The 16,134-nt window shown below is 41.0% G+C and overlaps 1 protein-coding gene across 19 annotated transcripts in view; it reads right to left on the reverse strand.

Annotated features, from left to right (window-relative positions):
- Positions 1 to 12,874, reverse strand: part of arhgap44a (Rho GTPase activating protein 44a) — a 39,951-nt gene extending 27,077 nt beyond the window's left edge. For 7 of the 19 annotated variants that reach the window (XM_027141643.2, XM_027141642.2, XM_027141638.2 and 4 more), the window contains exon 1: positions 12,474 to 12,868. In XM_027141643.2, the coding sequence (XP_026997444.2) occupies positions 12,474 to 12,526 (53 nt within the window). In that variant the 5' untranslated portion in view covers positions 12,527 to 12,868. Of the gene's footprint in view, positions 1 to 12,473 lie in introns of all 19 variants that reach the window. The other 12 variants (XM_027141629.2, XM_027141635.2, XM_027141632.2 and 9 more) reach the window with 7 other exon arrangements.
- Positions 12,875 to 16,134: the final 3,260 nt, after the last annotated feature.

A 16,134-nucleotide genomic window follows, 5' to 3' on the forward strand; every position in this document is an offset into this window, starting at 1 on the left:
ATTGGTTCTCGTTCACCATATATACTCTGTCTGTTCACTTCAATGTTGTTGGTCATTGTTGGTGTGTGCATGTCCATGTTCCCGTTTCCTGTTTGTTCCGCGTTGCCTGCCTGTTTGTTTGTGTTTTGTTTAGTAAAAACCTCTAAACTGCATTTGGATCCTCACTCGTCTTTGTCTCACCGTGTCACATCGTGACAGAACGACCAACCTCCAATGGATCCAGCAGAACTCCTGTTTTGCCTACGTCCCGTGCACACCCGTGATTGAGCCAGTTCCCATGGCTACCGTACCGGCGAGCTCGGCTGAGGTCCGTGCTAACCGGCTGGTCTCCAAACTGGCGGATACCCCGATGAGGTCGGCTCGGGCGGCCGGCATCCCTAAGCCGCCAGATGGACCAGCCGGGTCGCCGGAACCAGCCGGGTCGCCGGAACCGACCGGGTCGATGGAACCTGCCGAACCGACCGGGTCGACGGAACCGACCGGGTCGACGGAACCGACCGGGTCGATGGAACCTGCCGAACCGACCGGGTCGACGGAACCTGCCGAACTGACCGGGTCGACGGAACCGACCGGGTCGACGGAACCTGCCGAACTGACCGGGTCGACGGAACCGACCGGGTCGATGGAACCTGCCGAACCGACCGGGTCGACGGAACCGACCGGGTCGATGGAACCTGCCGAACCGACCGGGTCAACGGAACCTGCCGAACCGACCGGGTCGACAGAACAGACCGAGTCGATGGAACCTGCCGAACCTACCGGGTCGATGGAACCTGCCGAACCGACCGGGTCGACGGAACCGACCGGGTCGATGGAACCTGCCGAACCGACCGGGTCGATGGAACCGGCCGAGCCGACGGAACCAGCCGAATCGGCCGGGTCGACCGAAATGACTGAGTCAGAGAACGCGGTCGACATCATGACACCCAAACTACCTGAACTCTCTGCCTGGCCTGAACCTATGCATGTTTCTGTTTTCCTGTGTTTTGCTTCGCTGGACTTGCCAGCCCTTCTACCTCCTGTCCCTGTTCACAGGCCCAGAGCACCATTCTGGCTGCCAACTCCGTTCTGGTCTCTGGCTCCGCCTCCAGCACCACCCTGGTCTCTGGTCCTGCTCTTGTCTCTGGCTCCGCCTCCAGCACCACCCTGGTCCCCGGTCCTGCTCTGGTCTCTGGCCCCGCCTCCAGCACCACCCTGGTCTCCGGTCCTGCTCTGGTCTCTGGCTCTGCCTCCGGCACCACCCTGGCCTCCTGTTCTACCGGCTCCGCCCTGGCCTCCTGTTCTCCCGGCGCCGCCCTGGCCTCCTGTTCTCCCGGCGCCGCCCTGGCCTCCTGTTCTCCCGGCGCCGCCCTGGCCTCCTGCTCTGCCGGCTGCGCCCTGGCCTCCTGCTCTGCCGGCTGCGCCCTGGCCTCCTGCTCTGCCGGCGCCGCCCTGGCCTCCTGCTCTGCCGGCGCCGCCCTGGCCTCCTGCTCTGCCGGCACCGCCCTGGCCTCCTGCTCTGCCGGCGCCGCCCTGGCCTCCGGCCCGGCTGGCGCCACCCGGCCTCCTGCTCAGCGGGCGCCACCACTACACAAACCCGACCCGCCCTCCCACCCTGGTTGCGCCTTCGCTCCACCCGCCTGAACTGGGTTTTGTGGACTTGGGAGCGTCTGGAAGCCGCTCGTAGGGGGGGGGCTCTGTAATGCGTCTGTCTGTGTTTTCCCCTTGTTTCTGTCTGCCGTCTCTCCCTGATGTTAATTGTTGACCCCGCCCACCTATCTGTTACCATGGACACTAATTACATTCATTCTCTTCCCCAGGTGTTTTGTCCTAGTCCTTGTCTGTCTCTGTTTTGTGATTGGTTCTCGTTCACCATATATACTCTGTCTGTTCACTTCAATGTTGTTGGTCGTTGTTGGTGTGTGCATGTCCATGTTCCCGTTTCCTGTTTGTTCCGCGTTGCCTGCCTGTTTGTTTGTGTTTTGTTTAGTAAAAACCTCTAAACTGCATTTGGATCCTCACTCATCTTTGTCTCACCGTGTCACATCGTGACAGTATGACTGTTTTGTGCTTCATTATCCATCGTAGGTATGCTCTTTCTTTTTTTGAAAGAGGGCGTTTTCCCAAGACCTCCAGAAACACGCCCAATTTACATCATGTTAACGAAAGCCCTGGAATTTAGTGAATGCCATGATTCTCATGAAAAGGGGGTTGAGCTCCAAATTGAGTGGATGATAAGAAAGAATGCAATAACAACTTTACCTAGAAAAAAAAATCATTGACTAAATCTTCACCTTGTGTGTTTGCAACTCCAAGGATGAGAATCTATTCTGTAACCAAAGTGTTTATACTAAAAATAATGGTGCAACAGTAAAAACATCCCCATTCCCCTCAGCTATTAAAAAGTTTCTTAATTTAGACAACACCTGCACCAGGGTCTTCATAAGATGGTTATATAATTAAAAACAAAACAAAACACATCTAAGAATCTGGCGCACAGCCATTATTGTGGGCCCAGGAACAAGAGGTCAACTGTATGCCCTTTGAAGCTGTCAAGTGCACAAATGAGGTTTGCTGAGAGCTCATGTTCATTCAGTGTTCCAGTTGTGCGGTGCGAAAGAGATGAGTCAGCCCGATTTCTCTATCAAGCAGTAGGTGTCCCCGCTGGCACAGATGGCTCAGGTTTACAGGGTCTCAAGGATATCCTGATTCAGATCTCTCCACAGCTGGCTTTCACAGGGTTGTGGGAACATGCTGGAGAAAGGATTCACAACCCTTATTGATCCACCCGCTAATTAAGGACAGGATAAATGAATCTTAAGCATGAACCTGTGGAGAGTGCTTAGGTTTATTTATAAATTTCATAGCTTTTTAAAATTCCAATATTCTTTTCTATTTAGCCCTATCGCAACAAATATAGTATTTAAATATACTGTTAATGGGTAATAAAATGGCTGAAAGAAATTTTAATACTCAGAAAACTCATCTGTCATGATAAGTATTCACACTACACACCCACACAGCAAACGAAAAATATCCTTTTCCATCCTATCCTTTCCTATCCTATCCTATCCTATCCTATTATATCCTATCCTATCCTATCCTATCCTACCTTCCCCTTTCTCCACTTCATCCTCTTGGATGAGTGTTAAACATGTCTCTGGACATGTTTATGTTCAGTGTGACTTTGTAAGGGAAGACTGTGCACTGTTTATTATCTCCCCCATTGTCTGAGCTGAGCCAGACATGGGGATATAAAGGCTGAATTCACCTGCGGCATCTGAAGCCTTCTCCACTTTTCTGTCTGCTGACAGCACAACAGAAGGTACTGTATTACTTCAGACAGGAGGATGAGCATGTGCACTGCAGCAGATGGAAATAGAGCAGGAGGTATTTCTAGTAAATATGCTGGAAAGTTCCACAGTTAAAGGCCTGTATGCTTTTTATCTCCTTCGGTATTGTCAGAAATTGGCATAACGCTTTGCTTAATAAAATGAGATATATAGTGATAGAACTTAATCTGCTATTTGATATCCTCACTGTATTACTCGATAAACATGACATGTTTTTTGAGTTTGCTTATCTTGTTCAAGATGTAATTAAGGGTGCTTTCACATCTATTAGTTTGCGTTTGATGTTATTTGTGATTTGGTTTAATTGCTCACTGTTGTGCGCAACTTAATAATCCCGTTTCAAAGTGACAAATATGGATGCTGTGAACTACTCCCAACAGCCTCTGGTGCACCCATGCTCTCAGTCTCCTGACTTTTAATTGAGTTCACCTGTTCCTACTGAAGTGTTTATTTCTAATGGTTTTTAAAAGCTTTTGTGTTAATTTCTCTTTGCAAGGCATATGTTTAGTTTCTTTTGATTCGTGATGTTACTTAGCCTTTGTATTTCTGCTGTGCTTTCTAATTTTGTACTGGTTAGTTTTTGGATCTTGTTTACCATTGGATTTGTTTGCACCTTGTTTTTGTAATAAAACTACAACTCTAGGCATGATCACAGTGAGTCTGAAAGGCTAACAATGAAAATAAGTAGTTAAACCTGGTTTTGCCAACCTTGTAAATGCAACTCAGTACAGATTTTTAGTACTCATTTAAGCCATGTGTTTACAAAGTGCTGTACAGTATATCATCAGTTTGTTAGCAACCTAGCATGCTTACCATTCTGTCTGAGTTAATTGTTTGCCAGCTACCTAACTCACCAAACATAAACAGTAAAAACAAATGTTTTCTTACTATAAAAACCAGGCTTCTGAATGATTCTGACAGAATATGCTTTAATGTATATGTATAATTTAGAGTTGGGTCAGGACGCGTATTATACAATATCTTGCTTGTATAATACTAAGGAATATGCTTCCTCTATACTTAATGGACTGTGTAATACGCTATCAATGATTTGAACCATTGATCGTGGTAAATTCCATCAAGATTAATGACTTCACTTGTGGCACTGAAGTAAAAGAAGGTTATTTGTTAGATAGAGTTAGAATGGCTGCAATGATAACAATCAAGATATCTTTCACAGTAATGTAGATATTGAATAAACTTACTTGATTCTGTTGAAATTCATGCATTAAGAACAGTCTCTTTTCCCACACTATATCATACAGTTTGAGCCAGTCAACATACCTAAAGCTCTTTTGTTACAGCTTAGGTTTATTTATCTGTAGCCTATTTGCTATGAATATGAGGACCTTTATTTCCAAAATGTCCTAAAGTCATATCGATTTGAACCAGAATATTCAGCTAAAGTATTGTAGCAGATTGATGTAAAAGCCAAAAGTGAATGAAAGACTGAACTGGCCTTTGCACAGGAAGAACAGCTCAGGGTGGATGGAAATTGATATTGGTGCCAAGTGAAATTGAATGTCTATGTTGCCGTGATTGTTAATTTACAGTGCTACTTATTCAAGGACTCGAGTGTCTGGGGGTGAGACAGTGTCTGTGCCATGCATCACTGACAGTAAAAGACTTCCAGGCCCATATCATTCATGTAGTTTCAAGTACTGTTTCCAGACTGCTTAAAACTAATTGGTAGAAAAAGCAAAACCAGATGGACATCATGGCTAAAAAAGTAAATGATCTGGACTAATGGGAGAGAATTTTTAGTTTCCATCATTTAGTATGTTTTGTCAAACATAAGCAATGGACAGATTTCTTTAGCTCATCTGAGGATTGGCAGCACACAACATGTTAAGTTGTTAAAACACCATATAATAGAACTATGCCTCTGCTAGCTATTCAGTCACATGATTCTTCTGTTGTGGCCTCCATTTTTGGGACAGGATGTCTATGTCTAACAATGTACAGGTGAAAGAAGGCAAAAATATGTCTTTCTTTGAATGAGAATAAATGGTACATAATGGTACACAAAATTCACTAAATTTGTGTATGAACATTTTAATTTGTAGGGCTGGGATATACTGATCTGATATTGATTATATCAAAAATTTTGTTTCTTAGTCTTACAAGTGTTTTCATAATGTTACCTAACAAGTAACTGCCCTAATAGCAAATAGAGTAATGGCCTAATTCTGGCTCATACTTTCCACTTAATTCAACTTTTGGCTTAAAATTAAAACACGACAAGTACTGGTTATATATTTTTTGGCCTAGCTTCCAAATGCCACTAAAAACACTTTAATTGTGGCTACTTACACTTGGGGCACTTTTGGCATACATCCTTATTTGCCTAAAGTAAAACAAACTCTACTTGGAACCCTCTGCTCCCTGCCTGATTACTTTGCATTAAACATTTTTGTTCTAAACTGATTACTCATTCATATATCGTAAATGTTAGATAAAAACTTTCAGTTTTTTAATTTATATGGTTCCACTGTTTACTTAGCAAGCCTAAATATTGTGATGTTTATCTTCACGTCATATCACATGATATATTTTTTTGCCACATTGGCCAACCCTTTGAATGGATCATGTCTTAAAATATACTCCATGCGACTTTATTTGCTTCTCAATAAATTATGAAAAATAAAATGTTATTTTAGAGAAAATCTGCAGATTTATATTTAAAAAGGCAGAGCTGTAGTGGCAGACATCCTCAGAACAGCACATGTAATAATGCTGCATTTGCACAGCAAAAATATGCAAACCTTTGAATCATGTTTTACAGGAGTAATGCGTTGATTCATATTCATATATGGCCAAGAGGTCAAATTCCTTGTGGTGCATGGGAGCAGTTCATTTTAAAAATGCTTTTAGATCGTTTGTATTCTATAAGGAAAATACAGAACTATTCAGCAATTATGAAAAAATTTAGAAACCGCCATGTTAAATAAATGGTTAGACTTTTATTTCATTCTCGAAACTGATTTGTCATATGTTAAATAATTTTAATAACAGCACGGAGAGTAGTAGCTGCTATGCACAGGAGTAAATTAATGTACTTGTTCTAAAACATGAACATTTATTTACATTATCTTCAAATTACACAGTGTTTTGTATGATGAATGTTTCACATAAGCACCTATTTAATAAGGATTTGCTAATATAATGAGGTTTTATGTGAGGACTTTTTATGCTGTGAGCATTTTATAAGGGGTCTCCAGTGCCAGCACTTTGTAACAGAGGTTATGCTATAAGTTTTACAACTTTGCAAAATTCTTCATTACAGGGTTTGCGGGTTCATATTAGCATGGCAAACTACATTTGTGAAAAAAAACCCCAAACAGACACTGCTAATAGAATAACGTTTATAGCTGCTACTGTATAATGACAGTGAAAACAAGAAAATTCTACTTTATCTGTAATTAATAAACAGATAAAATTGTGATGTTTCATTGCTTAATGAATATAACATTTTCAGAGCAAACTGCTATGGAATAAAATATTTCCTGATGTTCTATTAAAATACCATTGGGGTGGTGTCTCATTTCTTACTATTACACTGAAAATCTTATACTGCTTTAACTAACATGCACTGTGCAGGCAGGTTATAACTTCTCAGCTTTACAAATCATTAGTTTTCCTTGGAGCTGTGTGTCTCCATGGGTATTTCCACTGCAAAAACAGACTGCATCCCATCAGTACTTCCATGCAGAGAAGCCCACAGGTGTGTATGACGGACTGCATGCTGCTGCTGACATTGCATACCTGCAAGCCTCCCGTGTGGGAGGAGAAGAGAAGAGATGAGAATGAAGGAGAACAGGCAAGAAGAAGAGGAGGAGGATGAACAGAGAAGAGAGAGGAGGCACAAATGGCAGATTCAAAACTAGGACACTGCAGAGCGAGAGCGAGAGAGAGAGAGAGAGTAGAGAGAGAGAGAGAGAGAGAGAGAGAGAGAGAGAGAGAGAGAGAGAGAGAGAGAGGTGGCTGGAATGGCTGAAAAAGATACTGTCCCTGTGACATATCAGATATATCTGAAAGATGATGTTTTACTGCTGTCTATTTCTTTAAATGTTGGGGCAGAATAAAAGGGCAGTACTGATCCTTTGACACATTCATATGCTAAAAATGTACCACTGAAAATTCTCAAGCCTAATCTAAAGAGTAATTCTGCAATTCAGTGGCACTGATCAATTCATTTTACTGACACAAATCACGTTTACTGAGTTTAAAGCTAAGATGGGTGACAAGCTACACTTGTGACCCCTTTCCACCAGAAAGAACCGGGTGCTGGTTCAGAGCTAGTGCTGGTGCTGGTTCGAAGTTTGTTCCACTGGTGAGCCTTCTAAGAACCGGCTTGCCTTTCTATGGGCTAGAGAGTCATCACAGTGCCAAGTCTTACTGTATGCAACGCTATACAGCAACGTTAGCGAAGCAAACCCAAACAGAACATCAACAATGGCGGATGTTGCTTTATTGTTAATGCTCGTGGCTTTGCGAACCTACATTGGCATCCAAATGCACCAAATCTTGATTTAAAATAATTTAAAAATGGCGCTAACAACGTTCTCTTTTGTCTTTTGTTCTCAGTAACCCCACCCCCAGCCCCTGACGCAAGTGATTCTTAAGTCTAGAGCAGCAATGTTTTGGTGCTACTTATGAACCACTGGATCAGAGCATGGTGCTTTGGGTGTCGAAAAAGAAAGAACTGATTTTAAATTAGGCTCTGGCTCTGAACCAGCACTCAAACTGCCTTGGTAGAAAAGGGGCATTGGGGACCCTCAAAATGTCTAAAGAAGCCTAAAAATATAACACAAAACAAACCTCTGCAAGTTCAAGTGAAAATACACAAAACATGATGTCTGCCAAAGCCTGTCAATTTTTCACACTAATTTATTGAAATTTATATGCATTATGACAGCTACACTTATTTTTCTGTCTGTAAATAAGCAATTAATGCCTAGGACAAAACAAATTGAACAGGAGTCAGTTTTAATGTGGGCTTTTGGTAAACATGCATACTGAAGTCAGAGTAGCCACAGAGCAAGGACCACACCTCTGCAATTAACACACTATCTAACACTATATCTTTGTGAGTTTCTTGCTAACAGGTCAAACTGCACATTCGTCTCTTATTAACGTCAGAGAGGAGAAAAGGAAGGCTGGCAAGAAAATATTTGTTTGTAACTGTTATCTATCCATTCATCCATTTCTGTTTCACTTATCCTACACATGTCACACAGGGAACTAGCAGCCTATCCCAGAGGACTCAGACCCTCTAGAAAAAAAAAACCATCACAGGGCACAAAGAAGCTTTGTACTGGGGAGGAGACAAGAGTACAATAAAACATGGGGAGTACATTTACACTTAAAACATACATTGTGGGGGTGGGAATTGTACCCATAATCCCAAAGGTGTGAGGCATATTTGTTAACCACTGTATCACTAGCTTCTATAATGTAAGCAATAAAATAAGCTTGTTTCATTAAACATTAAACATTACAAATAAATTAGAGTTTGGAGCAGGACGGAGGCAAAAGTTTCACCATATCACATAGCAATGGCTGCGAAAATGATAAATGGCCATCAACTAGATGACTAAAGAGGCTGTGGTGAAAACTGTAATGAAAATATAGACATAATGCTGAGTCAAGAATTTGCAAAAAGCAGTTTTTGGATTAGTTAAAGTGAGTAGGATGGTTGAAAACAATTAGAATTTTTTGTTGAAGTTCATCTGATAGACACATGTATTAGTTTAATTTCTAAATAGCAGCCACAGTGAATTCTTAACTGTTACACATTTTTTCAGAGGACCAAACAATTGGGGTGGGGGTTGGGGTGTCATAACAAGTTTACCATGATTTTTCCATATTACACTTACCCCAATTATTTAAAATAGGATAATACGTGTAAGCAGGAAAAATAAAAAAAATGTCATTTTGTCTAGTGCTGCTATCAATTTCTCAGCTCGATCTGCCTCCTAGTTTAAGAATCTAGCAACTAAGGTGTTTCGTGGGGTGAATAAAAAAGATTTCCCTTGTAGTGTGTGAGGAGGCCCTTTTGGGTGAACAAGTTCATCCACACACGCACGCACACACACACACACACACACACACACACACACACACACACACACACACACACACACACACACACACACACACACACACACACACACACACACACACACACACACACACATTTTGCTCCAGCCAAACAAGACGCTGGCTGCCACCCTTCCTGAGGGAATGAGTACACTGCAGTTCCTCCCCAGGAGTCACACAAACACCAGCAACAGCACATGAATGAAAGTAAGGCCTCAAAAGACACAACCAGTCAGGTCACTGTGAGCCAAAGCAAAGTCACAAACCTTCCCTCTGACATACTCACACATATCCTTTGAAGGAAATTGCAATTTTCTTCCCAGTGGGAGTGAACCCCAGTGCATTGCAGATGATCGGGGACACGTGATGGAAAACACTAAATGCAGAATTACAATTATACAAAACTCAGTTCCGGTCCACTAAATTGATTCTAGGAGCAGTGTTTTAAAAGTGCTTATATTTAGTATAACTGCACTGAGACATTTAACTGTTACTATCCATCTGTATTTGCCATGCAAAATTCCACCTCTGGCAACAGTCCCACTGAAACAGTTACAGTAGAGTTAGCGACATCAGTGGCCATGACAAACAATAGATTTTTCAACTTCTGACTTGAAATATGAAATTTCATCAAGATGTAAAAGGAAAAAGGAAAGCCAATTTCACAATTGCCTTTTATTACAGGAATGTACAAATCATTGTGAGATAGCTAGCCAGCTATCAGTGACTGTGGCTTCATGGATCAATTTCTCTTCTCTGAGCAAAAATAATGAAATTATTGATATTGTAGATTGATACTGAAAAGATAGTTATGTTCTTATTTATAGAGCTGTTGTATAGCAACATTGCACTTATGCTACAATTCGTTATACTGTGATACAAAATATTGGCATGGCTGTGATTCAGACACAGACACAAGGCCTGATATTCAATATAATCTCACTTTTGCTTGTGCAATATTGCTTAAACATTTAGCAGCACACCCACATACTATTTGGGTAACCTGAGAAATTCCATAAATAATTTCTATCGCAATAACAGTTTGCACCTTTTGTGTAATTAATCTCAGTATGCATGTGATATACAGCGGCTGAATCTGTCGCTCTGAGTGTGGATGTGCTCCATCCAGTCAAACGAGCTGGATGCTCATGAACCTTTGATCACTATCAGCTATGAGGGTTTCGTCCATTGCTTCATGTCACAATGAAAATCTGAGAGAAATCTAAACTTTAAATGGGGTGTGTGATGTGACAAAAAAAAATTTAAAAATCAGGTTTCTCATAGTGATTTCTGCAATACACAATATGTATGATGATATTGGCACAAACTGCCAGCAACACCTTTATTTAGATTTTTTTTTACATTTTTTTAAAATAATTGTATTTATTAAAAACCTCTCCTGAATTAGATGTGACATAATGTATCATATCAATAAAATATTGTCATCTAACTCATCCCTAGCTGTAACTGGAGCCACAATGAAGGGTGCTGATAATCTGGAGCGAACTATACTTAAATATAATCGGTAACATTTGCTACAGCTCTAAAAGACTCTCAAGGTCACATAGGCAAGGGGCAAGGACAGAACCAGTGTCAGTTATATAAATAGTTCTTATAAAGAGATGTCTGTGTCAGTGATGTGCAGTAAAAGGACAGCATCAGCTCTAATTCCCACAGTAATCTCAGTTCTCCCAGGCTTGACCTTTTTATTAATGAGCCTGGTCAGTTTTCTGTTTAAAGAACATGTTGTTGCTCATTACTGTGCTGCTGTGAACAGTGTCCCCCAGCGGGCCAACGTCATCGCTCCCTGGACCCAGCGACAGAAACGGGGAGAATATTAATGTGAGATCAAGATACACACTCCAGATAAAAAAAAAAGTTCTGCCATTTGACTACCCAGCTCATGCACAGCAGGATGTTCAGATCATGACCCACAATGCTGTGTGGTATAATCCCCCAGCATGCCAGAAGCTGGTGCAGAACACACCTGGTCCCACGCACCTAATCCTGAATAGAACGCTTCTTCCTTCCTTCCCACAACAGCTCAGGCGGGGGAGGTGTGAAACACAAACCAAACACGGAAGAATCCAGCACAGCACTGATGCATGGTTTTGCATCCATTAGAACAATTTAGAATGGCTCTCCATAAGAAAAAATCACAACTGATGGGGAATTGAAAAGGATGCTGCAGTCTGGAGCATCTCCATCAAGGCTGAAATTTCTTCCCTACTTTTTTGCTTTATTCCTAGCAGCTTAATATTGTTTTAAAACATGACCTAAAAATGCCTGAGAGACTATGCTGATGGACGTTCTGTGCCCGACCCCTCCTTTTTTCCCCAACACTGATGCGTGATGTGATGGAAACGTTGCGTCTCTTCCATTTTCTCGCCTCTGACCCGTGTTGCCAGATTGACCAGAACCACTTCTCAAATGAACCTTGAACAATAATCACGCTGGGGGAAAGCAACTTAATGCTAAGTTGTGTTTAATTATGTCATCCTTCTTAAGCTACACGATCTTAGTTCGTCGTGATCTGCATCGCATTTAAATGGTGATTAAAATGAAAAACAGCCACAAATATCTGGCAACCATGTCTCACGTCGCATCCACTGCGACCGTCTGCATCAGATGGAGGACAGCTGACGCCGAGCGCATTACAGCTCTGTGGCTCCCTATCCATGTCTCCATATAGCTGTAACACAGAAAATCACTACACTGGATCTGTGCGTTGTTTTACACTTTAAAGCATCTTTCTATGTGATTTTGGAAGATCTCTGAGGTCACTGCGCATCTGCATTATTCTAAACACCCAGGAAAACACCAACACGACCAACACAGTGCCGTATTTCTTACCGGTGCCACAGTAACGCGTGGATACGCGCTTCAGCTCCATTGCGTAATCACTAATACCGGTGTGAATTAGAATCACATCCTCAGCCAATAAACACCGGCTTCTAGTCAAACTTGAACACAATCATTTTAGCTTTATGTGAAGACCAAAAAATATCATCAGATCAGCTGTAAGGAAACCGTTCTTACCTGCCAACAGTCTGGTTGGCGAGCTGTCGCATTCGGTTGAATTGTTTCTTCATTTTCTATATGTGTATATATTATTTCTCTGGGTTAAGATTCCGCATTTCGCTCACAATAATGGCCCGTATTCCGGCACGGCTCACGGCGACAGCTACATTGTCCCAGACCTTTTCTTTCATTGCCAACAGAGAGAAAATACAATTGGTCTATTTCAGTGCATTTTCCTCTGCGTTAGGCTGCTCCCCGTCAGAAGATGCTGGGCAATTCTCCACGATGGGCAAAGCGGCAGCGTAAAACGTCAGGCAGCCGCTGCGCCACGGTGCGTTATGGGAAATGTAGTTTTTCCAATAATGGGTTCTGCATGTAACCTGCATCACTTTCGAAATTTGTAACGAGTTAGTTTCTTTTATCTTGAACCGTTTTATCTTTATGCAATTGGGCATGTGGGAAATATGTCACAGTAAGGGTATGTGTGATGAATCAGTGAAAGCTTATCAAGCTGGAACATGAATAGAAGGTGAAACCACCAGCAGCAGAACCGCTTCTTTATCAGCAACGACGACACTGCCACCTCGTGGTGATATTTATTATTACACATACATCCCAAATAATATAACAAGCAGTATAAAAACAGAAAAACAGACAGACAGACAGACAGACAGACAGATAGATAGATAGATAGATAGATAGATAGATAGATAGATAGATAGATAGATAGATAGATAGACAGACAGACAGATAGACAAACAGACAGACATATAGCTAGATAGCTAGATAGATAGACAGACAGACAAACAGATAGACAGACATACCGACAGATAGATAGATGGATAGATAGATAGATAGATAGATAGATAGATAGATAGATAGATAGATAGATAGATAGATAGATAGACAGTCAGATAGATAGATAGACAGACAGACATACAGACAGACATACAGACAGATAAATAGATAGACAGGCAGACAGATAGATAGATAGATAGATAGATAGATAGATAGATAGATAGATAGATAGATAGATAGATAGATAGATAGATAATAAATAATCATATCTAAGGCCATCCTTAAAAATATTCTTGTTTGCCGTAACCCGACCGACCCTGTCAATTTAGGACCAACTCAATTTTTTTTTTTTTTTTTTGCTTTAAGTCCGACCGACTAGCCGGTTGTAAATTTCCTCTAAGAGCGACCAATTTTTTTTTACTCTTCAAACGACTAATGCAAAAGCAATAAAATAATATTAACGGGTTCGGGCCCTGTAATACATCTAAAAAAAATTCATCAAACAGCTCGACATCGCTTTAACTTTGCACGAAGTTCTGGAAAAACTGTGCCCATTGCCCAGCATCAAAATATTTGCAATGATGCGCCTGAAGGCACGGGTTGAAGACCCAGTCAGTGACGTCACGATATGCTAATTTGTTTAAAGTCTTACCTACGTAATCACCATCACCAAAATTGTAGTTTTTTTTTACATTGAAACTTGAAAAAAATAAAATAAAAAATAGACCTACCTACCGACCCCCCCCCCTTTTTTGACTGTTACTGCAAACCAAAATATTTTTAAGGATGGCCTAATTTATAAATTAGATATAACGTAACTATAATATATACTATTTAATGTATATTTGTAGTTCAACCATAATATGTAATATACAATAAGAAATTTTAATTTATATTTATTCTTTAAATTGATGGAGTATATCGTTGAACTGCTGACCTGTTGCTTTAACATAATCTTTCCACGAGGTGGCAATATTTCCTTAACTACGTAATGCTTTCACTGGAACGCAAAGGGGAAAATGATCTAAGTGAAGTTTTTACTTTACAAACGCTTGTCACTGATGTGACGCTTTCAGTATAATGCCTTCTGTGCTTTTAATTAAATAAACAAAATGGTTATAAACATTAACGTAATTGCACGTGGTAATATGGTGAGCTTTAACTTTCTTTGTTTATAGTTTATTTTCAATTTTTTGCCATGCATTTTTGCCATGCACTGGGCAGCATGTAATAATAAAATAAAATTACAATTACAAAAATTTCAAACATCCTGGATTACAACTTTACAGTGTGCTTTGTTGTGAAAAGCTCAGATAGAATAGATTCCCATACATGCAGTTATAATAATATGTATAATATTAATAATAGTTATAGTTAACAATCATTTTTAGTTTATTATAGTTAAAAATAATAACATTTTGATTTATTTATACAAACCAGAAAACCATGTGTTTTCATGTACACGTGTTTAATTAATCAGTACTATAAAAATGTGTTAATTAGACATTTCACTTGCTTGTTCAGTAGTAAGGACTAGGTGTAGATTATGATTATCTTACCGTGCAGCCATTGGACTTGTTCTTGCATAGCATTCTTGCTGGCTAAAAGTACTACATTGTCAAGAATCTGCTGGAGGTGTTAAAGCAAAGCGCTGGCATTCTTTAGGGTGAAAAACTGAGGGAAACTGTGAACATTTTGAGCGATTCTCAATCAGTTACTTGAGCTAAAAGTGCTAAAAATCACACAGCGGAGCTACACCCAAAAATACACACACACACACACACACACACACACACACACACACACACACACACACACACACACACACACACACACACACACACACACACACACACACACACACACACACACAGAATAAAACAGAATAAGCCCACACAGATATTTTGGCACACCACAAGTTTTTTTTCACAACATTTTAAAATGTGTTAAAATTCAATGCCTACAGCCATATAGTTACAAAACCATTTAATGACTGAAACTTGATACGATGACCCCTGTTAAAAGCAGTAGTGCCCCCTGGCTAGTTGTTGTGCAGTCTATTAGGACGTAATGAGACAACAGGTGGACAGAACACCATGGCCTTAGGGCTCACTGGCCCCCTTCAGTAAGTGATACTGAAAAATGGCTCCTCGCTGCTCAGACCATTCAAACCTCATTAATCTGAGGTGCTGGAATTGGAGAGGAGATTCTCAGAGCCTTGATCTTGCCCCTCTGAGCTGACCACAACATTATTTTTCATTACCTCAGACTCAAACACTAAGCCTGTCCTAGCAGCAATATGGCTTTTTAGTGTCTGTGTGCCTTACAGTCTCATGTTCTGCTCTGTAACCTGCAGCTTCTGAACCTCTCCAGACTCCTGTAAATCAATAGGGTGAGGAAGCTCAACATCTGTGCTCTAAGAAATAGACTCCTGCTGCTGAACTTCCTGGAGAAAGTCTTTCCATCATTCCATCCTGCTTTCAAGAGGAGGAAAGAATGCAAGAGGCAAAGAGCATATTGTGTCTGCTCTACTCCAAATGTGAATAGCTTCCCTAATCAGCAGTGCAAGTAAAGCTTTATTATTCATTAACCCCTGTGATGCAGGTACATATGGAGTAATTGACAAGAACAAATGGCATTTGAATAAAAAACAACTGATGATTTTCCTGCTGTTTCAGTTTAATTATATTAGTGTTTCACATATTCATTTGCACATTTGATGAATGCTGAACAACAAGCATCATTTGGTTCCCCTTGTTCCTTTCCAGCTGGGATCAATAAGTCCTTCTGTACAGCTAATGAAGCTACTTCTCTCTAACCATGAACTCTGCTGCTACTGATACCTGATCTGGGCTTTGGCAGTGACCCTTTGACTTCCCTA

Source organism: Tachysurus fulvidraco, chromosome 15, assembly GCF_022655615.1.
Source record: "Tachysurus fulvidraco isolate hzauxx_2018 chromosome 15, HZAU_PFXX_2.0, whole genome shotgun sequence".
In the NCBI taxonomy this organism is placed as follows: Eukaryota; Metazoa; Chordata; class Actinopteri; order Siluriformes; family Bagridae; genus Tachysurus; species Tachysurus fulvidraco.